At 39.3% G+C, this 19,622-nt stretch overlaps 1 protein-coding gene across 1 annotated transcript; it reads left to right on the forward strand.

The window, feature by feature from the left end:
* Nucleotides 1–4,424: 4,424 nt before the first annotated feature.
* On the forward strand, nt 4,425–15,368 carry e2f2 (E2F transcription factor 2). Its single transcript, XM_062440578.1, has 7 exons — nt 4,425–4,735; nt 11,698–11,797; nt 11,961–12,180; nt 13,028–13,189; nt 13,318–13,432; nt 13,656–13,854; nt 14,987–15,368. Exons 1-7 carry the CDS (start codon nt 4,460–4,462, stop codon nt 15,241–15,243), a joined length of 1,329 nt encoding a protein of 442 aa, XP_062296562.1. The 5' UTR covers nt 4,425–4,459; the 3' UTR covers nt 15,244–15,368.
* Nucleotides 15,369–19,622: the final 4,254 nt, after the last annotated feature.

Below are 19,622 nucleotides of genomic sequence, written 5' to 3' on the forward strand. Positions count from 1 at the left end.
TTTTGGTGGTTATGGTATACTTATTAATATGAAATAATGAAAGGGTATGTGGTGTTCTTCAGAGAATGAGGGCAATGCTGACATGAGTTTTTGTGTTTGGATGACAATGAAATGCTGATACAACAGGATGTATTCAGAATCTTGAGGTTGAGTGGTTGGAAATCAAACGAAGGGAGTTTCCTGTAAGTGCTTCTATTTTTCCAGAGAATGAGTTATCATTGGTGTGAAGCAGCTGAACTTCCTAACTGATGTAGATGAGAGGATGTTACGTGATCATAAACCATCAAACCAACTATTCTCGTCATTCACAATTCTTAAAAAAACACTGTTTAATGCATATCAGCATTTATGGCATCATCATGACCTTGGAAACTGAAGATCATCACCAGTAATGCAGCATAAACTCAACCTGTTAGAGCACTTAAAACATTTCTCTGTGAGTCTGATGTGTAATAGTGATATTGTATTTATTGCAGAATGGATAGAAACAGCTATCTAATTATACATGGGAATTTATGATCTAACTGTTACTGTACTTAACTGGTCTTAAAAAAGTGGACAAACTACTCCATCTTGTGGGGTTACATGGAATTTCAGGCTTCTGGATACCCAGCAACAATAACAATTTTTTAAAAAGTGTCATGATTTATTTCTTGTCTTTATTTACAGTCTTACAAACCTGAAAGAGAACACACAAAATAATTACATCTTCTCCACTATGTGCAAGTTGACCTAGTTCCAACCAACGGTATACTGTTAATAATGGGGTTACATCTCCATCTAGTGGTAAGATGAGCTAATGACTTAACCAACCAGGGTAAACTACTCATACATCCACGACTTCAGTATAATATTATGACACACGTAGAATTTGATTCCGTTTAATTCTATCCATTCTTTCTGTCATAAATATTGCCTTTTTGATCCCCATCTTCAAATGTCTTTACTCTCAATAATCAACAGTCCATAGCCCAAAGATGTTCAGTTTACTATAAATGAAGACTAAAGAAACCAGAAGCCATTTTGTTTTGTATCATGTTTTAATAATTTGTGAGGCTGAAAGTAGATCATTTTGACTTATTTTTTCTTAAAACTGAAAATGATTAATCGATTATCAAAATAGTTGCTGCAATTAATTGTATAATTGTTGCAGCTCTAGGGCTGATAGACTTTCTGAGAGGTGGTGAACTCAGTTCATTTAGGAACTTAGTTACATCAGATGTTGTACTTTAAATGCATTAACATATTGTGGGGCATTCATTTGATCTGTCCTTCACCTCATGTATGTAAATGACGGGGGACAAATATTATGATTAAAAATTAAAAATTAAAAAAACATATATATATATATATATATATATATATATATATATATATATATATATATATATATATATATATATATATATATATATATATATATATATATATACTCACTTGTATGTACTTAAACTACTTAGACTGACTGACTGATACTACATCACTAATACACATTGTAATTTTTACAAATATTTGTTGCAAGGTTATTGTACTAGAATGTATTATACATATGTTTGTAGTATTGGTACTACATACATCTTGTAATAATAAATGGATACATGTTTGATCAGGCTATATAATGAAATGATTAAATTACATCAGCAACATGCACGTAAACTGATGCTGGAGGCCACATTAATACATGTAAGACACCAGTACTCACCACAAGGTGGTGGTGTTGAATGATGATACAGTAACTTCTGTCCCTTTGACATCCCAGGAATGCAAGCTTTCTAAACACAAGATAAGCTCGTTGCTTTGGATGTCAAAATGAATTCCCGAAGGTCAAGTGCTGCTTTGACATAGAAATGCAACCCTTTAACCTTGCAACCAATCCAAATCCATTCATCAGTCACATGAACTACATGCAACCAACTATGATTCAGCACAGCGATGACATGAACAACAACAGATCTGTCAAATTAAAGCTCATCCTTGTTGTGAACATTATATATGTTTATGTGACAGCCCTTTCTTCTGTTTGTCAGGCCCAAAGTGACCCTCTGGTGTTAAGTGTTTCACACTATACTCACAAGGTCCTTGGACACACACGGCACATTTACACATGGCAGCATTTAAACTCAGTGTGTGAGCAGGATGTTGCTGTTTTAGTTTGGAAAACAGTGTTCATTACCAAGTAATAATATAACAATAATGACAACGTCATAGTCATGGATTTACATATGCAGTATTTTGTGCTCAAAGTACCACAGTTGTCAGTCAGGTCATGTTTGATTGTATAACCCAATGTGTCATTGAGCTGTCTATGCATATAAATAAGCTAGTTCCTGACCCAGCCCACACTCCATAAGAAAGACAGAGAAATGCACTAAAAACTTTCACACATTCTCTTCAAAATACTATTAATATTTTACAATTCAGATCACACTTTACTAGTTCATATCAGACACTACAGACAATTTCAAGAAGTATGAATCAGATTGTAGCTTGTGCAACATTTATGAGTTGCACTGAATTGTATAGTGTAGCCTAGTATAAAAGAGGAAGAAATAGAGGGTGGGGGCAATTTCAGCTGCATTATGTGGCGATCTCTGTGAAAATTTGCCAGTTTTTCTACTCTCAAACTTCTGCTTAACGTTACAGTAGCATATGATCAACTAGGCAAATTTCTCAACCAAGAGACTATAAAGAATTATCTTATCTAATCCAGTTTAATAAGCTGGCAACTGTGTCAGCTTTTCTCCTTCACTCGTAGTCATTTATACATTTAGTGCTTAGGAGCTGTTTTAAGTGACCAAATCATATTTATCATATATTGTGAACATGTTTATATTTAATTATTTTACATGAAATGTAGTTTCAATTGAGGCATGACAATAGGCTTGCTTTTGGATGGGAGTCTACTTTGCCTTGGCCAATGGGGGTCATGTCATATGGCTTGGTTGGGTGGCTGTGGATGGGGGAGGGGTTGTTTTCTTTCAATATCTCCTCTGAGCCAATAAGCAAGAGTGGAACTGAATGAATCCAATTATCACATACAAACTATCCTTGGCAACACCTTGCAACAGGCTACACAATTGCCACTTTATGGCCTGTGGCACATCAAGTGGATTATTTATAGTAAACAATAAAATAGCTAATTTCCTCTCATTCATCCAATGAGACAATTTCTGTAACCATTCATTTATATACAATTACCCATTAGGTTAACCACTTGAAGATAATGGTCCCAGCATTTTTCTTAGCTTGCTCCTTTAGGATGTTTCATCCTGCACTCTCATACTCAAACTCATAATTAATGCTTATTTGAATAAATTAATAAATACATTAATTAATATACACATTTCACAGTAACATTTTTGTGAATGCTCCAATAGCACTTGTATATATCTTGTAACCCACATAATTTCCCTGTAATTTAATATTTGAAAAACTTTTGACTAGCATTAAAACTAAGTTTTTCTGGTTTTAAACAAATGTCCACACCCAACGTGAACACTGTGTTTATCAACTGTGCAAAGTTGTTGAAGCTTAGGGTGTTACTTTATGATGCAAGATGTTCACATTTGTGCATATCATGAGCTGTAATAACAACAATCAACATAGCAACAATAAAACTACGACTCTGGAATGACATATAATTGTTATATAGACTGGACAGCACAAAAGTGGGCTCTTCGTCATTCATATTTAAAATATAAGTGGACGTTGTTTCAAGTCCAGTCTGGCAATAAAAGAACATTGTGTCCCAAAATTAGACTACTGTCCCTTTAAGAAGACCGGCCCCATGCGCAACAACTGTTTTATGCAAATATGACAAGCCGAACGTGCCATGAGCCAATCAGAGGCGAGTTCTAACCGCGGGAGATCTAAATTTCGCGGGATGAAGTTTGGCGCTAAAAAAAAAGAGCCGTTCTTCCCTCTTGTCCTCTTGTATGGAGAGCTGAGCTCTGAGGTGGACGGACAGGAGTCACAGACCGGGTTGGATTTCGCATCAGAGGGAGTCATAATAAGCTGTAAATCTCCAGCTGGAACCAGATCTTTATAAGACCTGGAAACGTTCTGGTATTGGACTTTAAAATACTGGATGTTTCGATTTGTGTATCTATTTAGGGAGTAATGCTTTATAACTTGTAGGGCAAGTTTCATCTGTAATTTGTCACCAGACAAAGGATATCAACAACGACCAGTCAGTTGTATTAACTGAGTATATATTGATAGAAAATAGGCATTTATTTGCATGTTAAACTCATGCATTTTGTATTTAATCGGTTGATTTCAGCTGTATGAGTGGCTCTTGGCTCCTGTATTATTATATTCGCTGGGTACTTAATAGAGAACCTGCAGCAGCCACTTGCTAATAACAGGGAAACATTTTGCAGAGCATTAATCTGTGTGCTTAGCTCTCAGCACACCAAGTCTCCCCTCGCACGTCCCTTCATTAAGTTTCTTCGGGAAAATGATGCGAATGCCTAAAGGCGTTTCTCCGGCATCGGGACGGCCAGCAGCGGGGCTACCCTGCACTCAGCAGAAGATGAAGGTTTTGTCCACCGGAACAGTCAAAACCGAGTTCTTCAGCACCGGACTGTCCAGCCCACCGATGAGCACGGTACCGGCCGGGTATTTCACCCAGATCTGCAACACCGCCGTGGCCGAACAAAGAGCCAACAGCCTGTATTCAACCCCCCACGGACCAGAGGCTAAACCCATCAGATCATCCTCCGGGCGACTGCCGGTAAAGAATCAAACACACACTGAGTCTGTGCTGCAAATACAAACGTTTTAAATAATTAATAAGCGCTGCAGTCAGCAGTACAGGGTGTCGTATGTCTGTGAGTAGGCGGAATAACTCCTGATTTCCACTGGTATGCATGTTTTAACAGCGTTTAGGTCACATTCAAATATGTGTTGACGTGATCAGCCACAGAGGAGCCACTGTGACTGCTACAGGACACAGAGTATGAATGGTGTCCTCCCTTGGCCTGCTGTGTTAAGTTGTGTGACATCTTTCCCGCAGTCCAGCTGTAGCTATAGACCAGACGCTGTGTGTTTGGTGGCTTTAGGGAAGTGGGGAAGGGGTGTTGGAGGGGGGGCTATCGGTAGTGTTTGGAGAGTATTTGGGGCCCCTCTCTTGTGAATAGGACGGATGAGTGGCCCCTACAGCAGTGGGAGATAGTGGCACAATCAAACAATGCCACTGTGATGATCAGCCTGATGGAAGACAGTAATGTAAACACGGCTTAACTATTGTGGGAACTAAAAATTGGATCATTTTGGGAGTAGCTCAGCTACTTTCTCAACAATCTGTTACCTCCAATGTGACAAGATATGTTCCAGAGTTGTCTGTTGTATTTGGACAGCTTTTTTTGTAATCACACCAGTTTGACAGCTGTTCCAACTGCACCTGTCATTAAGGCAATACAGGACCCGTGTAACCTGTCCACGTCACTTTAGGATGGAGGTGGAGGTCAGAGTTCATAACCTGGACGACTGGTGTGTTAGCAGATGGGAAAAACATTAAGCTACTGTATGAGTTGTTTAAATGTATGTGTGGGAGTTGTGAGCTGTATTCCATGTATAAACAGTACGCTTCTCACAGCTGAAAGATTATTTGAAAAGCTTGATGATCTGATAGGATTGCACCGCAGTCAGCAGTGTCAGTGTTAGCGCTTCACACCTGCTGTTGTTTGTTATATTGCTCTCTTCTTCCTTGCCAGCTAGCATTGCAATCCCTTTAGATTTAGTGAATAGCAGTAAGGCTAAATGGGTTAGGGGTTAGATTGGGTAAAGGGTCTCCAAATCTCATGTTAACCTCCTGCCCTTGGGCCTGTATTTACTAATAGGCCCCACAAGAGGATTAGTTGGACATAAGTAAAGTGAGAAATAGGCTACCACCTGGCTTATCATATGCCAAGGTGAAGTTAATTACAATTCAAGTCTGTGTAATGTTCTAAGATTTGTCTGTGTCACATGTTTGCTGACTTAAAAATGTGTTTTTTATCCTTTTAATCAAGCATTGAGGCCAGTTTGTGTGACAGATAGATGACCTATAACAAGCTGAGAGCAATATGGAGTGTACAATGTGATGCTGATAGGGTTTATTGTTATAAATTTACAACAAATGCTATCATAAGTAGATAGTGACAAGTTCCTGATAAGGAGCCAATATGCTGAGTGTGTTTTGTGCTGATAAAGGTGCTGTCTATTCTTGCTCCAGGCTATACATACTGTTCATGTTTGGATTTGCTGTGATCACGTTAACTTCTGTGTTTAAATGACATGAAGAAAAGCCAGAAAAATAATTTATATCACCAAAATAAGAGCTTTATTGAGGTAGAAAAGAGTGATGCCCTTTTGAAATTATAGATCAGGTTTCAAAAGTCTCAGAGCCCCAGAAAGTGATTATGAAACTTCCTCAGAAAATTTCAGTAAATTAAGTAAAGTTTCAATACTAGTTAAAGTTAGGTAGAGTTTCAATACTAGGGGGGAAATAGTTTACAGTTTAAGAAGTCCTTATAACTAACTAAACACAAGGAGTTGATGAGATCAGAATAGCAGGTCTTTTAGTCTCATTTGAGTCTCCCAATTTCACTAGAAATATCAGAGACATATAGTGAGCTGATAATCTTTAAAGTATTTTTTCTTCCTCCCTTTAAAGCTTCCTCTCCTTTCAAAAACATCTAAGAATAGATGATATCACAGGTTCATAATTTGAGTCTAGTTTTTGATGTGAAAACCTTTATCTCCGTTTGCATTTTTTTCCCCTTAAATTATTGGATGAACCTTCTCATTACACCACAGGATCATCAGTTCTATTTCATGTAAAAGTGGGAGGTTGTTGAGGGGTTTCAGGGTTAGGGTTTTTTCTGGGAGCTTCATGGTCTCTGACACAAATCTGAAACTTTAAATAGTTGAGTCATTCAGGGTTGTGTTCCACGTGCTAAAACATTTTATCCACATCAGGCTTCCTTTATACAAACATTTAGAAGCAGAGAAAGTACTGAGCTTCATTTTTCAGCCACAGAGTATCACTGTGGCAGCTGTGAACCCGTGGTCAGAAAAGGTTCACAGGTTCACTGCAGACAAATTTTCTTTGTGAAAAGACCTAATTCAAGAATTGTAAGTCATTTGGTTTATTTTCAAATAAAAATGTGTGCTTTAGCAGGGCGATGTGTGCACACAAATAATATGAGACAGAAGTATGTTGTTGTTATGATCATATTTAAAGGGTAAAATGTAAGTAAATAAATTGTTCGTCTGACTGACTAAGGGCATTAATGTGGCACCATTTGGTTTGTAGTTTACATTGTTGTCATGACTGAGGATGCCTAGCATGCAACATTACTACATCATTTCAGTGCATCTCTGAACTTGGGAGATGGTGGTGACAGAGTGTGTTCTCTGTGTGTTTGCTGACACAGCAGCTTGACTCTGGGTTTTGCGTCTGTCTCCAGAACGAATTAACCAACAGGAAATAATGTACAGCTCATTTCCTTTAACCTTAACAACATCATGACTGGCTGGGTAACATGATGCTTGGCTCAGATTGCAAAGCTGAGCAAGCTAAACAAAGCTATACAGCCCCATCATACATGATTCCACCCCCAAAAGCGTATTTATAGATCACATACTTTTCTGAATAATATGAAAAAAAATTAATGTTTGACATGAGCTGCAGCAATCTCACCTTTACCTAATAATCACCCCAACTGTAGTAAAAGGCAACGTATCAGTGTCTGGCGTGTAACCAGGGTGTGTAAACTGTTGATAATGTTGTGTCACTGTTTCCTTTTGGTTTTATAGTGATGTAAATGTGTTACAAGACTACAGCCTCCCTCCCTCCAAAGTCCAGGGCTTTCCTTTTGCTGTATGCTGGCAGCTACTTTCAAATTAAACCCTGTCATTGACACACTACAACACTACAGATGAATGAATTTGTCTGTTTCAGATACAGCATTTGCAACAACTAAATGCCACTTGGGGCCAGGCTGCATCTGCATAATGTCCACCAGAAACAATGTTCCACTTATTCCCTGCTTCTGTCACATGTGCGCGTTTCCAGATTTTCATGGAATGTGCTCAATCCGTCAAAAGTGCATGAGCACTCATATCAGCTTTTGTAGGAACTCAAACCTCTTCTATGAGACTTGTCAGAGCCTGAGTTTTCCTCTGATGTCATTCTAAAGAGCCCCTGTGGTGAGCCCCCATTCAGACTGATGCAGCTTGGGTGTGACATTGGCCACATTGCCAACTGTATGCACCTACTCTCCACGTTACTCCCTCTCATTCACCTTATTTTACCCCAGCCTCAGGCCAGAGCTGACCCTTGAGTATAATTTCCTCAATAGGGGGAGTTTTGCATTTCAAAGCAGCCTGCTCCCCCCTTCTTCACCACCAGCCCCAAATGGGCAGATCCACCCTTCTCTTTTACCTCTGAAGAGACGCGTTCTATCAGTCTCATCAGCAATGCAGCTTTTTTGTTTTTCTTGGACTACCAAAGGGTGTGGTAGTGGAGTGTTTGTGTACAGTTAAGTAGTTATTTGCAGGCATACTGTAACTTGTTCTTGGCTTGGATGGAATCTGAGTCCCATGCAGCCTGACAGACAAGGCTTGTTGGTTTAAGGAGAGGCCTGGTTTCAGAAGTCCTTCACGTGACTCTAACATTGTGTGTGAAAAAGCGCTGTGGAGATTTCACCACAGTGACAGGGACGGCGGAAATCAGGCAAAGAATGCAGAGCAAACCAAAAGAGCCACGTGCAGTTCTTGGGTGTAACTGGGCAAGCAGGCAGGGTGAGGTTATAGCAAACGATTAGGAGATAAAGAGTTAAGTGTGTAGTTGGTCCAGGCCTTTCCTATTTCCTCTCTGAGCAATAGGGCTAAACAGTGACTTGTTGCGCAGTAACTACATGGGAATTTATTTTCATAGAATAACATTTCCTCACTATAATAATAGCTCACAAAATACCCTGTTTTTTGTCTAAGGCTTTTCCAAATGACCAGATATAGTCAGGGTGTTTTGTGTCCTGAAATGACACAACATATCTGTGAGCTAAACTCTTAGACAGCAAGAGTTATTAAGACAGCCTGTTTTCACTGTTTGAAATGGTGTTTGTGTAATAAAGTTGACTCACCAGAGAAATCCCTCATGCACAAAAGGGAGCACCCAAACCCCCACCCTAAACCATACAGCTGCAGGGTGAAACCGTTGGTTCCCCTCTTACAAAATGTCACGATGCCTGTGGCTGTGACTTAAAATGCCTAGACCTGCAAGCCTGAAAAAATGTAGACACGGTGCAGCTTGATCTGCACATATAGGCCAGGAAACCATCACGTAATGTTATGTGAAGGGTGCTCTGTGGATGGCGCTATGACTGAAATATGTCAACAACTATTGGATGTATTGCTGTGAAATTTTTTACAAACATTCAGGGTTTGTGGATAATGTATGCTAATGCCTTTGAGCCAGCAAAAACACAACTTCTGCTTCTGCAAGAGGTCTTAAAGGGAAACTTCTGGATTTTTCAACTGGGACCCTATTTCCCCATCTAAATGACCAATGGTAGCAACGATTTTTAAAATTGATCCAGTAGTGTGTGAGAGTGTTTCAGCCAGCAGCCATGAAACCGGTTACAATGCACATTGCACCTTGTAAATGTACGCCTTCTAAAAGTGCTTGTTTTTGCCACTGACAGGCTCAGATTGTTATTATAAGTATCTTAAAATATCATAGAACATTACAGTGAAATAAAACTTTTTTCTTTACCGTTTGCTTGATCTGGTCTTTTTTATTGTCTAACCAAGTCTCACTATCAAATGTCACGAGACTTGAGTTGTTGCAGGAGATGTCAAGTCATGACATGACATGAAAATCTTTTAGATAACACTAAGCTATGCTTTTTGTACTTTAACACAACAAACTATTCCCAGCACTCTTCAACTCTCATTCATGTTTCCACCATTGTCTTCCTGCAACAACTTAAGTCTTGTGAGATTTTAGAGTCAGACTTCTCCTTGAGTGAAACTTGTAAATGTACATTGACAAGGCGCAATTGCCCTAAAGAATTACATTGCGGCCCATGTCGCGGCTGCCAGCTGAACCACTCTCTGTCAATATATGGACAATTTAAAAAATTGTTGCCCTGATTACTTAGACGCAAAATTATAAGAAAATAGGGTCCTGGTTGAAAAATCTCAGTTTCCCTTTAATAAATAAAAACAGCCACCATATTGTCAGAAGTAGCTGGTCACTGTCCTGTCCTGTGTGCCCTGCTGATGTTTCTGCATGTCTGTCTGTATGTGGTAGGGATTAAAAGCTGACAACAGCTCAAACACTTGCTGTGCTGCTCCAGATGTCGCTAGTCAACAGGTGGACATGTCAGGGAGCATGCTGGGACAATGGCAGCTTTCATTTTCCCCACACTCACACAGGCATATTCACACATGGTTAGGGCAATTCATCACTTTTCCCATCTCAGAAATAGTCAGTTGCCTAAACCAATTAGCTCCCTAGCTGCTTGTGCACTGCAATGACAAGAAGTGATTACTGTTGCCAAGTATTTATAAATGGAGAAGGAGGAAAGCAGAATACAAAAAGTTGAAGTCACTAACCATAAGCTGCAAACTACCCGGCAGCCTCAGATGTGTCTAAGAAATATCTCACGCCCCATTAACTCAGTAACCAGTGTGTTTTTGTGTGGCCGCACTGCATGACGAAGGGAATGATTACAGACTGACTGCAAACTTTCTTTCCCACTGTGAACATTTGTTGAAGTTAACAATTCACTGGAAAGAATTCAGCTTTTTTTTAGGTGTCGCCTGAAAATTTTCACTCCAGTCTTTCTTGTACAAGAGTTCTCAGACTGTTGGTCATTTCTCAAACCGCATTTAACTTTCACTTTCGTGACGTTGTGCCTATGTAGGTCATTGAAAGAGTAATTATCACGTGTAGATATTGAGTTTTTATTGGGATCCAAAGGTTGTGTGTATGTGTGTTTTTGAGGTTAGGATGCATCATAGTTATAGTTAACCATCTGTTTGTGAGGAGACTGAGAGTCTGTGTATTAAATTAGAAGAAAGACACGGAGAGACAAATAGGGGGCTTGAGAGGGGGAGGAGAGGTCATTGAGTGATTCCAGGGATTTCCTGGTGTTTGTAGGCAGCAGGTTGAGAGGCGATCAGCCCCCTTCCCTATCCGCCTGAACTCACACACACACACACACACACACACACACACACACACACACACACACACACACACACACACACACACACACACACACACACAAGCACACAAGCTCAGCACCTCTTGAAGTGCTTGGGAAAGTGTGAGGGGGGTGTTTTGTTCCTGCACTTGAGGGCTGTTGGCACATTTACGATACAGCACTTTTCAACAACCCCCTATTTAGCACTTTTGCCAGCATTGATGTCACAGTTCTGTGAATGGGGTAGTCACTTTATACTCATGATTTAGCTCTCAATACGCCATTATTTCAAATCAATGGGATTTGTTAAGCAGCTGAGATAAAAGATTGTTTCCAGCAGACCATTGACCGGGAGGCAATTGGCATGAGGAATATTATTCATACTGTAATGATGACGGAATGGTTTGATCATGGCAAACACTGCAAACTATTAGAAACACCCTCGTTGTTCTTACATAGTTTTCTAATGTAGCTGCATGAACTCTTTTCTCTCTAGGCCAAAAGGAAGCTGGACCTAGAGGACCCTCTTTACCTCCCAGAGTTCCGCACACCAAAAGGCAAATGCAGTATCGCACCAAGGATACCAAGCCCAAGAAGTGAGTACATGGCCATGGATAAGAACATAGATAGATGTAATGGGTTTTGCAGGTAGATATTGAGGGTGCACTAAGACTAGTCTTGGTGTCTGTGTGTATAACTATCTTTTATCTCTAATTGTTCTCCTCTCTTCTGCTTTTGTCTGTATATTTTTGCTCTCAGCTCCAAAGTCTCCAGGTGAGCGGACGAGGTACGACACTTCCTTGGGCCTGCTCACCAAGAAATTTGTGGGTCTGATTGCTGAGTCCCCTGATGGAGTTCTTGACCTAAACTGGGCCACTGAGGTTCTGGAGGTCCAAAAGAGACGCATCTATGACATCACCAATGTCCTGGAGGGAGTTCAGCTAATCCGAAAGAAGTCCAAGAACAACATTCAGTGGTTGTAAGTACAAATAGAGAAGAGGGAGATTAATTATTAGAAATGGTAATGATGTTAAGGTTAAAAGTCAGGAGTAGGAATGCCCTCCACTTAAAGGACCAGTGTGTAGGATTTAGTGGCATCTAGCGGTGAGGTTGCAGATTGCAGCCAACTGTATACCCTGTGTCTTTACTCTCCCCCTCAAAGTGTGTAAGAGACCCTATAGCAGCTGTGAAACTCATGAAAAACATGGAAAGACCTCTCCAGAGCCAGTGTTTGGTTTGTCTGTTGTGGGCCACTGTAGAAACATGGCAGGCTCTGTGGAAGAGGACCCACTCCCCCTGTAGATATGAAAGGCTCATTCTAAGGCAATGAAAACATAAAAATTATTAGTTTCAGGTGATACACTAGTGAAAATGTACTTCTGCCATTACATCCCCCTAAATTTTCAACACTAGTCCTTTAAATCCTTTATTCACGTGTTGCCATTGCATTAGATCAACATTTCTGTTGTTACAAGCTCCTTCTCTGAGTGAGTGTCATTTACTATTTGCCTTTTAGGATTCAGCACACATATTGATTCATTATGTAATGAAGGTTGACTCCAACTAACACCGTAGGCAAATAAGCAGAAGACAAAGGTTTCAGGTGCAAACTGCAAGATGCACACCCTTTTAATGAGGACCTTTTAATCTGATTGGCTCTTGATCAGAGGTCAGAGTTCACCACAGATAAAAATGGAACAATAAATTATAAAGAATAAGTTTAATTGGCACCTCTTTGACACAATCATAAACACCTTGAGTTGTGAAGATTTTCAGTTTCAGTCAGACCACCCCACTTAAAATGATGTATTTTTTTGTTCTTGCAGGGTTGGAGATGTGTTTGAGGGTGGTGCAGGTGGAGGAGAGAAGGCACGTGCCCTGAGGAAAGAGCTTGGAGACCTGGAGAAGGCAGAGAGATCTCTGGATGAACTAATCCATTCCAGCAGCACACAGCTCAAACAGCTCACTGAATATAAAGACAATCAGAGATATCCTTTACAAACAAACTGTGTGTTTATCTGCATTCTTCTCTGATAGTCCTCTGTGTTTGATTATCTGTATTCCTGCAAATATCCACTTAGTTTCAGCTGTTGTTACCCTTGACCACACATTGTACGTTGGGCTATGTGACATACCAAGACATCCGATCCATTGGCAGTCTCCGAGACCAGACAGTCATTGCTGTCAAGGCCCCTGCTGAGACCAAGCTGGAGGTGCCAGACACTGCAGGGGTAAGAGCACATCTCTATAGTTACTTAACGTGTTGTGTTTCTTCCTTCTCACCTCTGCATTTCCATGTCAATTGTTGTTATGTGTCATTGCTTCTGTAAGATAAATTAAATGCTTCTCAAATGTTTTTAAGCATATGGACATTATATTGTACATACACATACAAAAACGCAATTTAATCAGTTATCCCTTTCAACTAACACTGATTGCTCTTTCTCCTTACAGCAAGGGTCATTACAGATCTATCTAAAGAGTAAGAATGGCCCCATTGAAGTCTACCTGTGTCCAGAGGAGGGTCTTGAAGACGCCAGTCCTGTTAAAAGCGTTGTCACGCCTAAAAAAGAGTTCCCTCAACCCCTCGGCCAGCCAGCTACAACCCCGATGGCACCACCAAGCTATAGCATCAAAGAGGAGCCTACTGAACGTAAGTAGATTCTGACTTTAGGTGCATTTGTTTGTTTATTTGGATCCCCAATATATGTGAGACATGCTATTCATCAGGGGTTTACTTACACAATTCAAACATAGTGATCTTCAAATCAGTACTGCTTTTAAAAGCTTATAATTACATACTGACAATGACAATACACCATGCAACATTTGTAACACTGAAGGACATGCTATGCAGTACAGATAGAGAAGGTCTGCAATTAGCTATTATTTTCTATTGATTTATGTTGATAGTTTAGTTTATAAATTATCAGCAGACATTGAAGAATTCCAATCACAATAAGCTAGAGCTCAATGTGACATCATCAAATGTCTTTTCATCTGACCAACAGTCCAGTACCTCAGTCATAATGTAAGATGAAGAAAATCAGCTTTAAGACAGACACAGTATACCATACATGCAACATTTGATACACTACAACACATCACAAGTTTAGAGAAAATACCAACCAGTGTTAAGTTTCATCAATATTGAAGCCCCAATCCATCAATTAAATGATTATTAGATAAACTACTACTTATCACTAATTGTATCAGAATGGTTGTAATAACAATATCCATTGTTATTGCATAATATATGAGGACTTGATTGTATCTATGTACCGGTTATGTACAGCTCTTTTCCTATTTAAGGTATTTGCTTGATGAGCATACACTCAAACAAAAATTGTAATAATGTACAATGTAGTTTCTCAATCAATATATCAACTAATATTAATTTAGTTTGCATATTTAATATATTTCAGTACCATACAAGTATTTACTTGTAAAAAATATTTTTCTTTAAACTGAATACTAAAATTAGTAGAAGAAATAAAAGCAATAAAACAATGTAGGACATTCAAAGGTGAAGATAAAATTGCAAGATTATTGAAAATATAAATAGAAAAGATGAGAATGAAAAATCAAACATGAAAAATGATGTAAGTGCAAAAGGTAAAGATCCGTTTTGAGCTTATGATTGAAAATTAGATCCTCAGAGAGGCTGTTGGAGGCACATGAGCTATAGATTTTCATTGTGCTCTTTTCTGCAGTTATTACTCACACACTCACCCACCTCTCTTCCCCTGTTCCTCTCTTCAACACACCCACCTTGTTTATAGCAGCCCCAGTCGCCTCCTCCGCTACAGCGTCCAGTTCTTCTCTGCTGGACGTAGAGGGTCTGCTGGGTTTGCCCCCCAGCCTGCTCCAGATGACGGAGGACCAACTCCCTTGTACCTCCTTTACCGCAGACCCTAACACCCCCTTTGTCAGTTTCTCTCCACCCTTGGACCACGACGATTACCTCTGGAGCCTAGAAGATGGCGAGGGAGTGTCAGATTTCTTTGATACTTACGATCTTGGAGATCTGTTGAAGAGCTGAGGTATAGATGAAGAAGGGGAAAGGAAATATAGTGAGGAAGGAGGGCGAGTATTTAACTGAATGCCTAATATTACACTATGAAGCCATCACTCTGTTTTTGCCATGCCTGTTTTAATATGAATAATTCCAAAGGAGGATTTGCCCTCTTGTGTTTATTTGATTAAAGAAAAGAAATCACATTTGTACATAATGATGTAAAATTTTCAGACTGGGAGGAAGGTGTGAGGCTTAGATTGATTGTGATGTGTACTCCTTAACTAGTAGGAAATACAGTTTGTAAACTGAGGATTGTTTTGGAGTTTCTGTCACATTTCTTGCTACATTTTCTATCACATAGATTCTGCTACAAATTTCGCTAAGATAAAAGTTATTAAGAATTATTATGCACATCACATCACCAGCAAAAAAGAAGATGCATTTTGGTATTGGGCTGTGTTTACAGTGTGACAACTCAGGAATTTTGTCTTCCTTGTTTCCAAAGTCTAAATGTCTGTGCCACTCTTTGGCCCATAGGGGGCAGCCTTGTATTATTCCAGCTTTAACTGCCATGCAGCTTTACAGGATTCAATCACTGGATAAGAGTCAGCTAAAGCCATCAAGAACTATACACAGGGTGTGTTTTGAAGTGTCCTAGTATCTTCACCACTGATCAAATTAAGCTGTGAAGCCCATCCTTGCAGATACACAAGTGTTTACATCTTTACAATATTAACAGTGTCTGAGCATAGTTTTATACATACAACAGATTTTGAAGGTGCTAATGCCTCTGTCTGATAAGGTTTTCTCTCACCTGCCTTAAGCTCTATGTCAGGCCTGTTTGGCACTGCATTGCGTGCCAAAATATGCAGGTTCTGACAGTTGATTCAGGACCCAGAGTTAATGACTGATAATGGGGTAATTAGTGAACACATACTGTATAATCTCTGAATGAGCAAGAGAATCACAATCTCTTTTGTTGGTTTGGCAGCTTTGCTTCAAATCCAGTTACTCCTCTATGGATGTGAGTGTAATGGCTAATTTTAATTGATTATTTTAAATGATTTCTGGTTTAGTAATGTACAATTACTATTGTATTTCTGAGGAAATATCCCCAAAAGAAATTCTATGCAACATTTATGTTGCAGATTTGTTAGAAGGGAGGTTAATTGATGTAATTAATTAGAGGAGTTGTTTTGTTTCCCTCTTGTTCTAAAATGATCTGTTGATTAAATAACAACAGAAACAATAAGGAATTGATATCTTTACCATTCAGATTTTAAGCCAATGAATGCTTTCCCACATGTTGTGGTGTGTCCCTTTTTGAGTGTCAAAAGACATGCACCCAAGGTCAGAGCAGCTGTGACTTTTATTTTATTTAACTTTTTTTTTTTAGGCATTTTAGACATTTGGAAATTTGATTTTCATACTGATGTATTTTTGGCTTTCCCTCTACGCTGCAGAGATAAGCTGTCCTGTCCTAACAAAACTTGAAAAATGTGTGTTTGTGTGTGTATTTGACAGCTTGGGGAATGGGTGTCATGGTGTGTTTGTGTGCGCGTGGTTTTACAATATAGATTAGAAAATGTGAATTCTGAATTTGTAGTTTTTTCGATGAGCATTATTTTTCTGGTATTTGTACATAAATTGTTTTGTATTTATACCTATTTTTCAGATTTGTTTTTTGGAAGTTGATACTGGTCTTCATATGGAAGGCTTTACTGTTTTTTATGACATGCAGCACTTAATATTTTGTAATATTATGTGGTATGTTTGAAACTATTAAATAAATACTGAAGCCATGGTTTACATTTGGGAATGTGTTCCATTTTTATTTCACTCATTGTTTTGTGTCAGATCTGTTATAAGCACCACCTGATAGTGTCTGAAGTACCATCTTTAGTTCGGTCCTTCTAAGCAAACATTTTTAAACAAATCTGCAATTGAAATACTCCTCGAGCCAAATGCATACATCTTGGAAAAAGAATAAATTTGTTCTTATGCACCTCCTCACTCCTGAAATGTATTCCTTAATGTGACCTGACTTGTGACTCTTGGTGAATGATTCACTAATGTGGATGCTTCTTGCACACATATAAGCCAATAGACTGAAATTGGAGGCTCAAATCAAAGTATTGAGCTGCAAGGTTTGTGTATTTTTTGTGGCAGGCTCTGTACCACAGAGCACTAACAACATTGATCTAATGAGAAGTGACATTCCCTGAGTAGAGAGAAAAGGAGGACATGAAAAGTGACAATGGCACTGTCTGAGCTATAAACACATCCAGACAGGTTGACAAAAAACATCCATCATTCTTCATGAGCTAGTTGCTTTGGAAACAAGCTCACAAAAGTGAGCGGACGCCCAGAGGGTCAAAGTTCAGTGGGTCACTGGAATGCTTTCTTTCAGTGTGTTTAGGGGGGAAGCAAGGACACACACTTTCAAGGAACTATATCACCACCAATATACTAATTTGTAGCAGATGTATGTATAGTATGTATTTGCATGTTTTTGTTAAATATTACATGTAGTTATCGCACTCTGAATACACTGAATAAAAAAGTTACATTTTTACTGGCTTTTAGGAATTATAAGCTGAGCTCATATGTCCTTTCCCAAGGTGCTACAAACACCCCATACTAAAACATGCTTGCTTGGTTCTTCCTGTAAGTAGTTTTATAGAGCACCTAGATTTAATGGCCCATAGAAGAGGCTGTGTATTACAGCAGGAAACACAAATTTATTATATGGTCACCACAGATTGCAGTTGTTGCCAACAAAGCTAAAGTAAGGAATACAAAATGTTGAAACACCAAGAAATAAACTCTGTTTTTATGTAAACTTTGTCGACTGCACCAGTTCTGTTTGCTTCTGAATCAACTTCAGGTGTCTATTAGTGCTAAGTGTGTATTAACAGATGTTATGCACAACAGCTCATGTGTTTAACAGGAAGGTCATAAACTGAAATGTCAGACATGCATAGTTTTTAACTGTGTGGTTTATATGCTATCTAAACAGCAGGCTACCTCACTGCTGTTACATCACACTTTCAGGCTGTGACAGAAGTCTCAAGTATATTAGCAATTCAATAGCACAAATATTTCTTTGTGCTCTGACATGGCATAAACAGCTCATCAATGAGATGCAACATACTGTGGTAAAACATTGCCTGCGATTGTTGTGGTATTATAATTTTCTTTAAAGGTAACAGCAATTTAGTGACAATGATGGGTTTCTTTAGAGCAACAGTAAAGCTTCTCCAGGACAGTAAAATAAACAGACTCAATAGTGAAGAAAGAAAGTGTCATTGTATTCTTTGTTGTTTCTCATATTTCACTGCAACTTTGTGGATTATAACACTGTATTTATAATGGTTATGAATCACAAACAAGTTTTACCTATTCCCAGACTGAAAAAAGTTTTGTTGCCATACCAACTATGATGACAAGCATGCTGGAGGGTGGCTGTCTGAGGGTGGGGTTGATGGTCAGGTATGTTGCCAGCTGAGATTGAGACTGATACTGCTCAGTCAGTGATTCAGGTGTGACGTATATTTCCAAAACCAACACTGTCACTCATTATCTATGCTCTTTTTGAAATAGAGTTGTCTCCCTGTACTTGCAGTTGTGCAGGTTCTTGATGTGTATTGTTTTCAATAAAGGCCGTGCCCTGCTCAAGACACTTCTTATGCTTATTCCAGTGGGAAAGAGTCCTGTGTTAAACACTAAATCAAAGCCCTCTCTCTCCTTCTCTCTCTCCTTTCCCCCCATTTTCAGTCATCCGTGTCGACCAGAAGAGGGGGTATTTTACGGTAAGCCTGGGCCTCCTGCTTTGACAGGGGTAGTAAATTGATAGCAGGACTTGTGGAGCTGAGTCAACAAGCAGAGTGGAGAGGAGGGGAGATATTTGGGGGAGGGAGATTGGAGGACCTTGTGCTACTCCTCTGAACTGCTGGGAAGCAGCGAGGAAGTCCTGGCAGCCGAAATCTTTACTGGAAGTCGTCTGTTCGTCCTCTCGACTGTTGCATACGTGCGTCAGAGAGACACAGAGAAGCTGCATTTAGTGTACCTCACTTCTTCACAGCTAAAAATGTAGCTCTAAAACAAGAAATGGTGTTTATGGGAGAAAGTAGAGACACATAAGTAAAGAGTGGAGTTACGGCTAGCATTGGCAAGGAATATTTTGATATGGGTAATAACAATGAAAAGGTATGTGGTTATTAGGAAGGAAACGGGTGGAGACAAAGAGGAAAAACATTAAGTGAGTCACTCCATTTTACGTACACAGACAACGAAAGTCCTATATCTTTCTCATTTCCTCTGTCATTCCAACTTTGTCTTCCTCACTGTGCAGTGCGTCTTTTGCTTCTCCCCACCATCCCAAACAATTTTGCTCTGTTAAT

Source organism: Scomber scombrus, chromosome 19 (genome assembly GCF_963691925.1).
Source record: "Scomber scombrus chromosome 19, fScoSco1.1, whole genome shotgun sequence".
Lineage (NCBI taxonomy): Eukaryota > Metazoa > Chordata > Actinopteri > Scombriformes > Scombridae > Scomber > Scomber scombrus.

Excerpts from the sequence above, each read along its gene's own strand:
- e2f2 (XM_062440578.1), top strand. The coding sequence starts at position 4,460 with ATGATGCGAATGCCTAAAGGCGTTTCTCCGGCATCGGGACGGCCAGCA. Across the intron at positions 13,433-13,655 it reads AGGTGCCAGACACTGCAGGG|CAAGGGTCATTACAGATCTA; the intron begins GTAAGAGCACAT and ends TTCTCCTTACAG. Across the intron at positions 13,855-14,986 it reads CAAAGAGGAGCCTACTGAAC|CCCCAGTCGCCTCCTCCGCT; the intron begins GTAAGTAGATTC and ends TGTTTATAGCAG.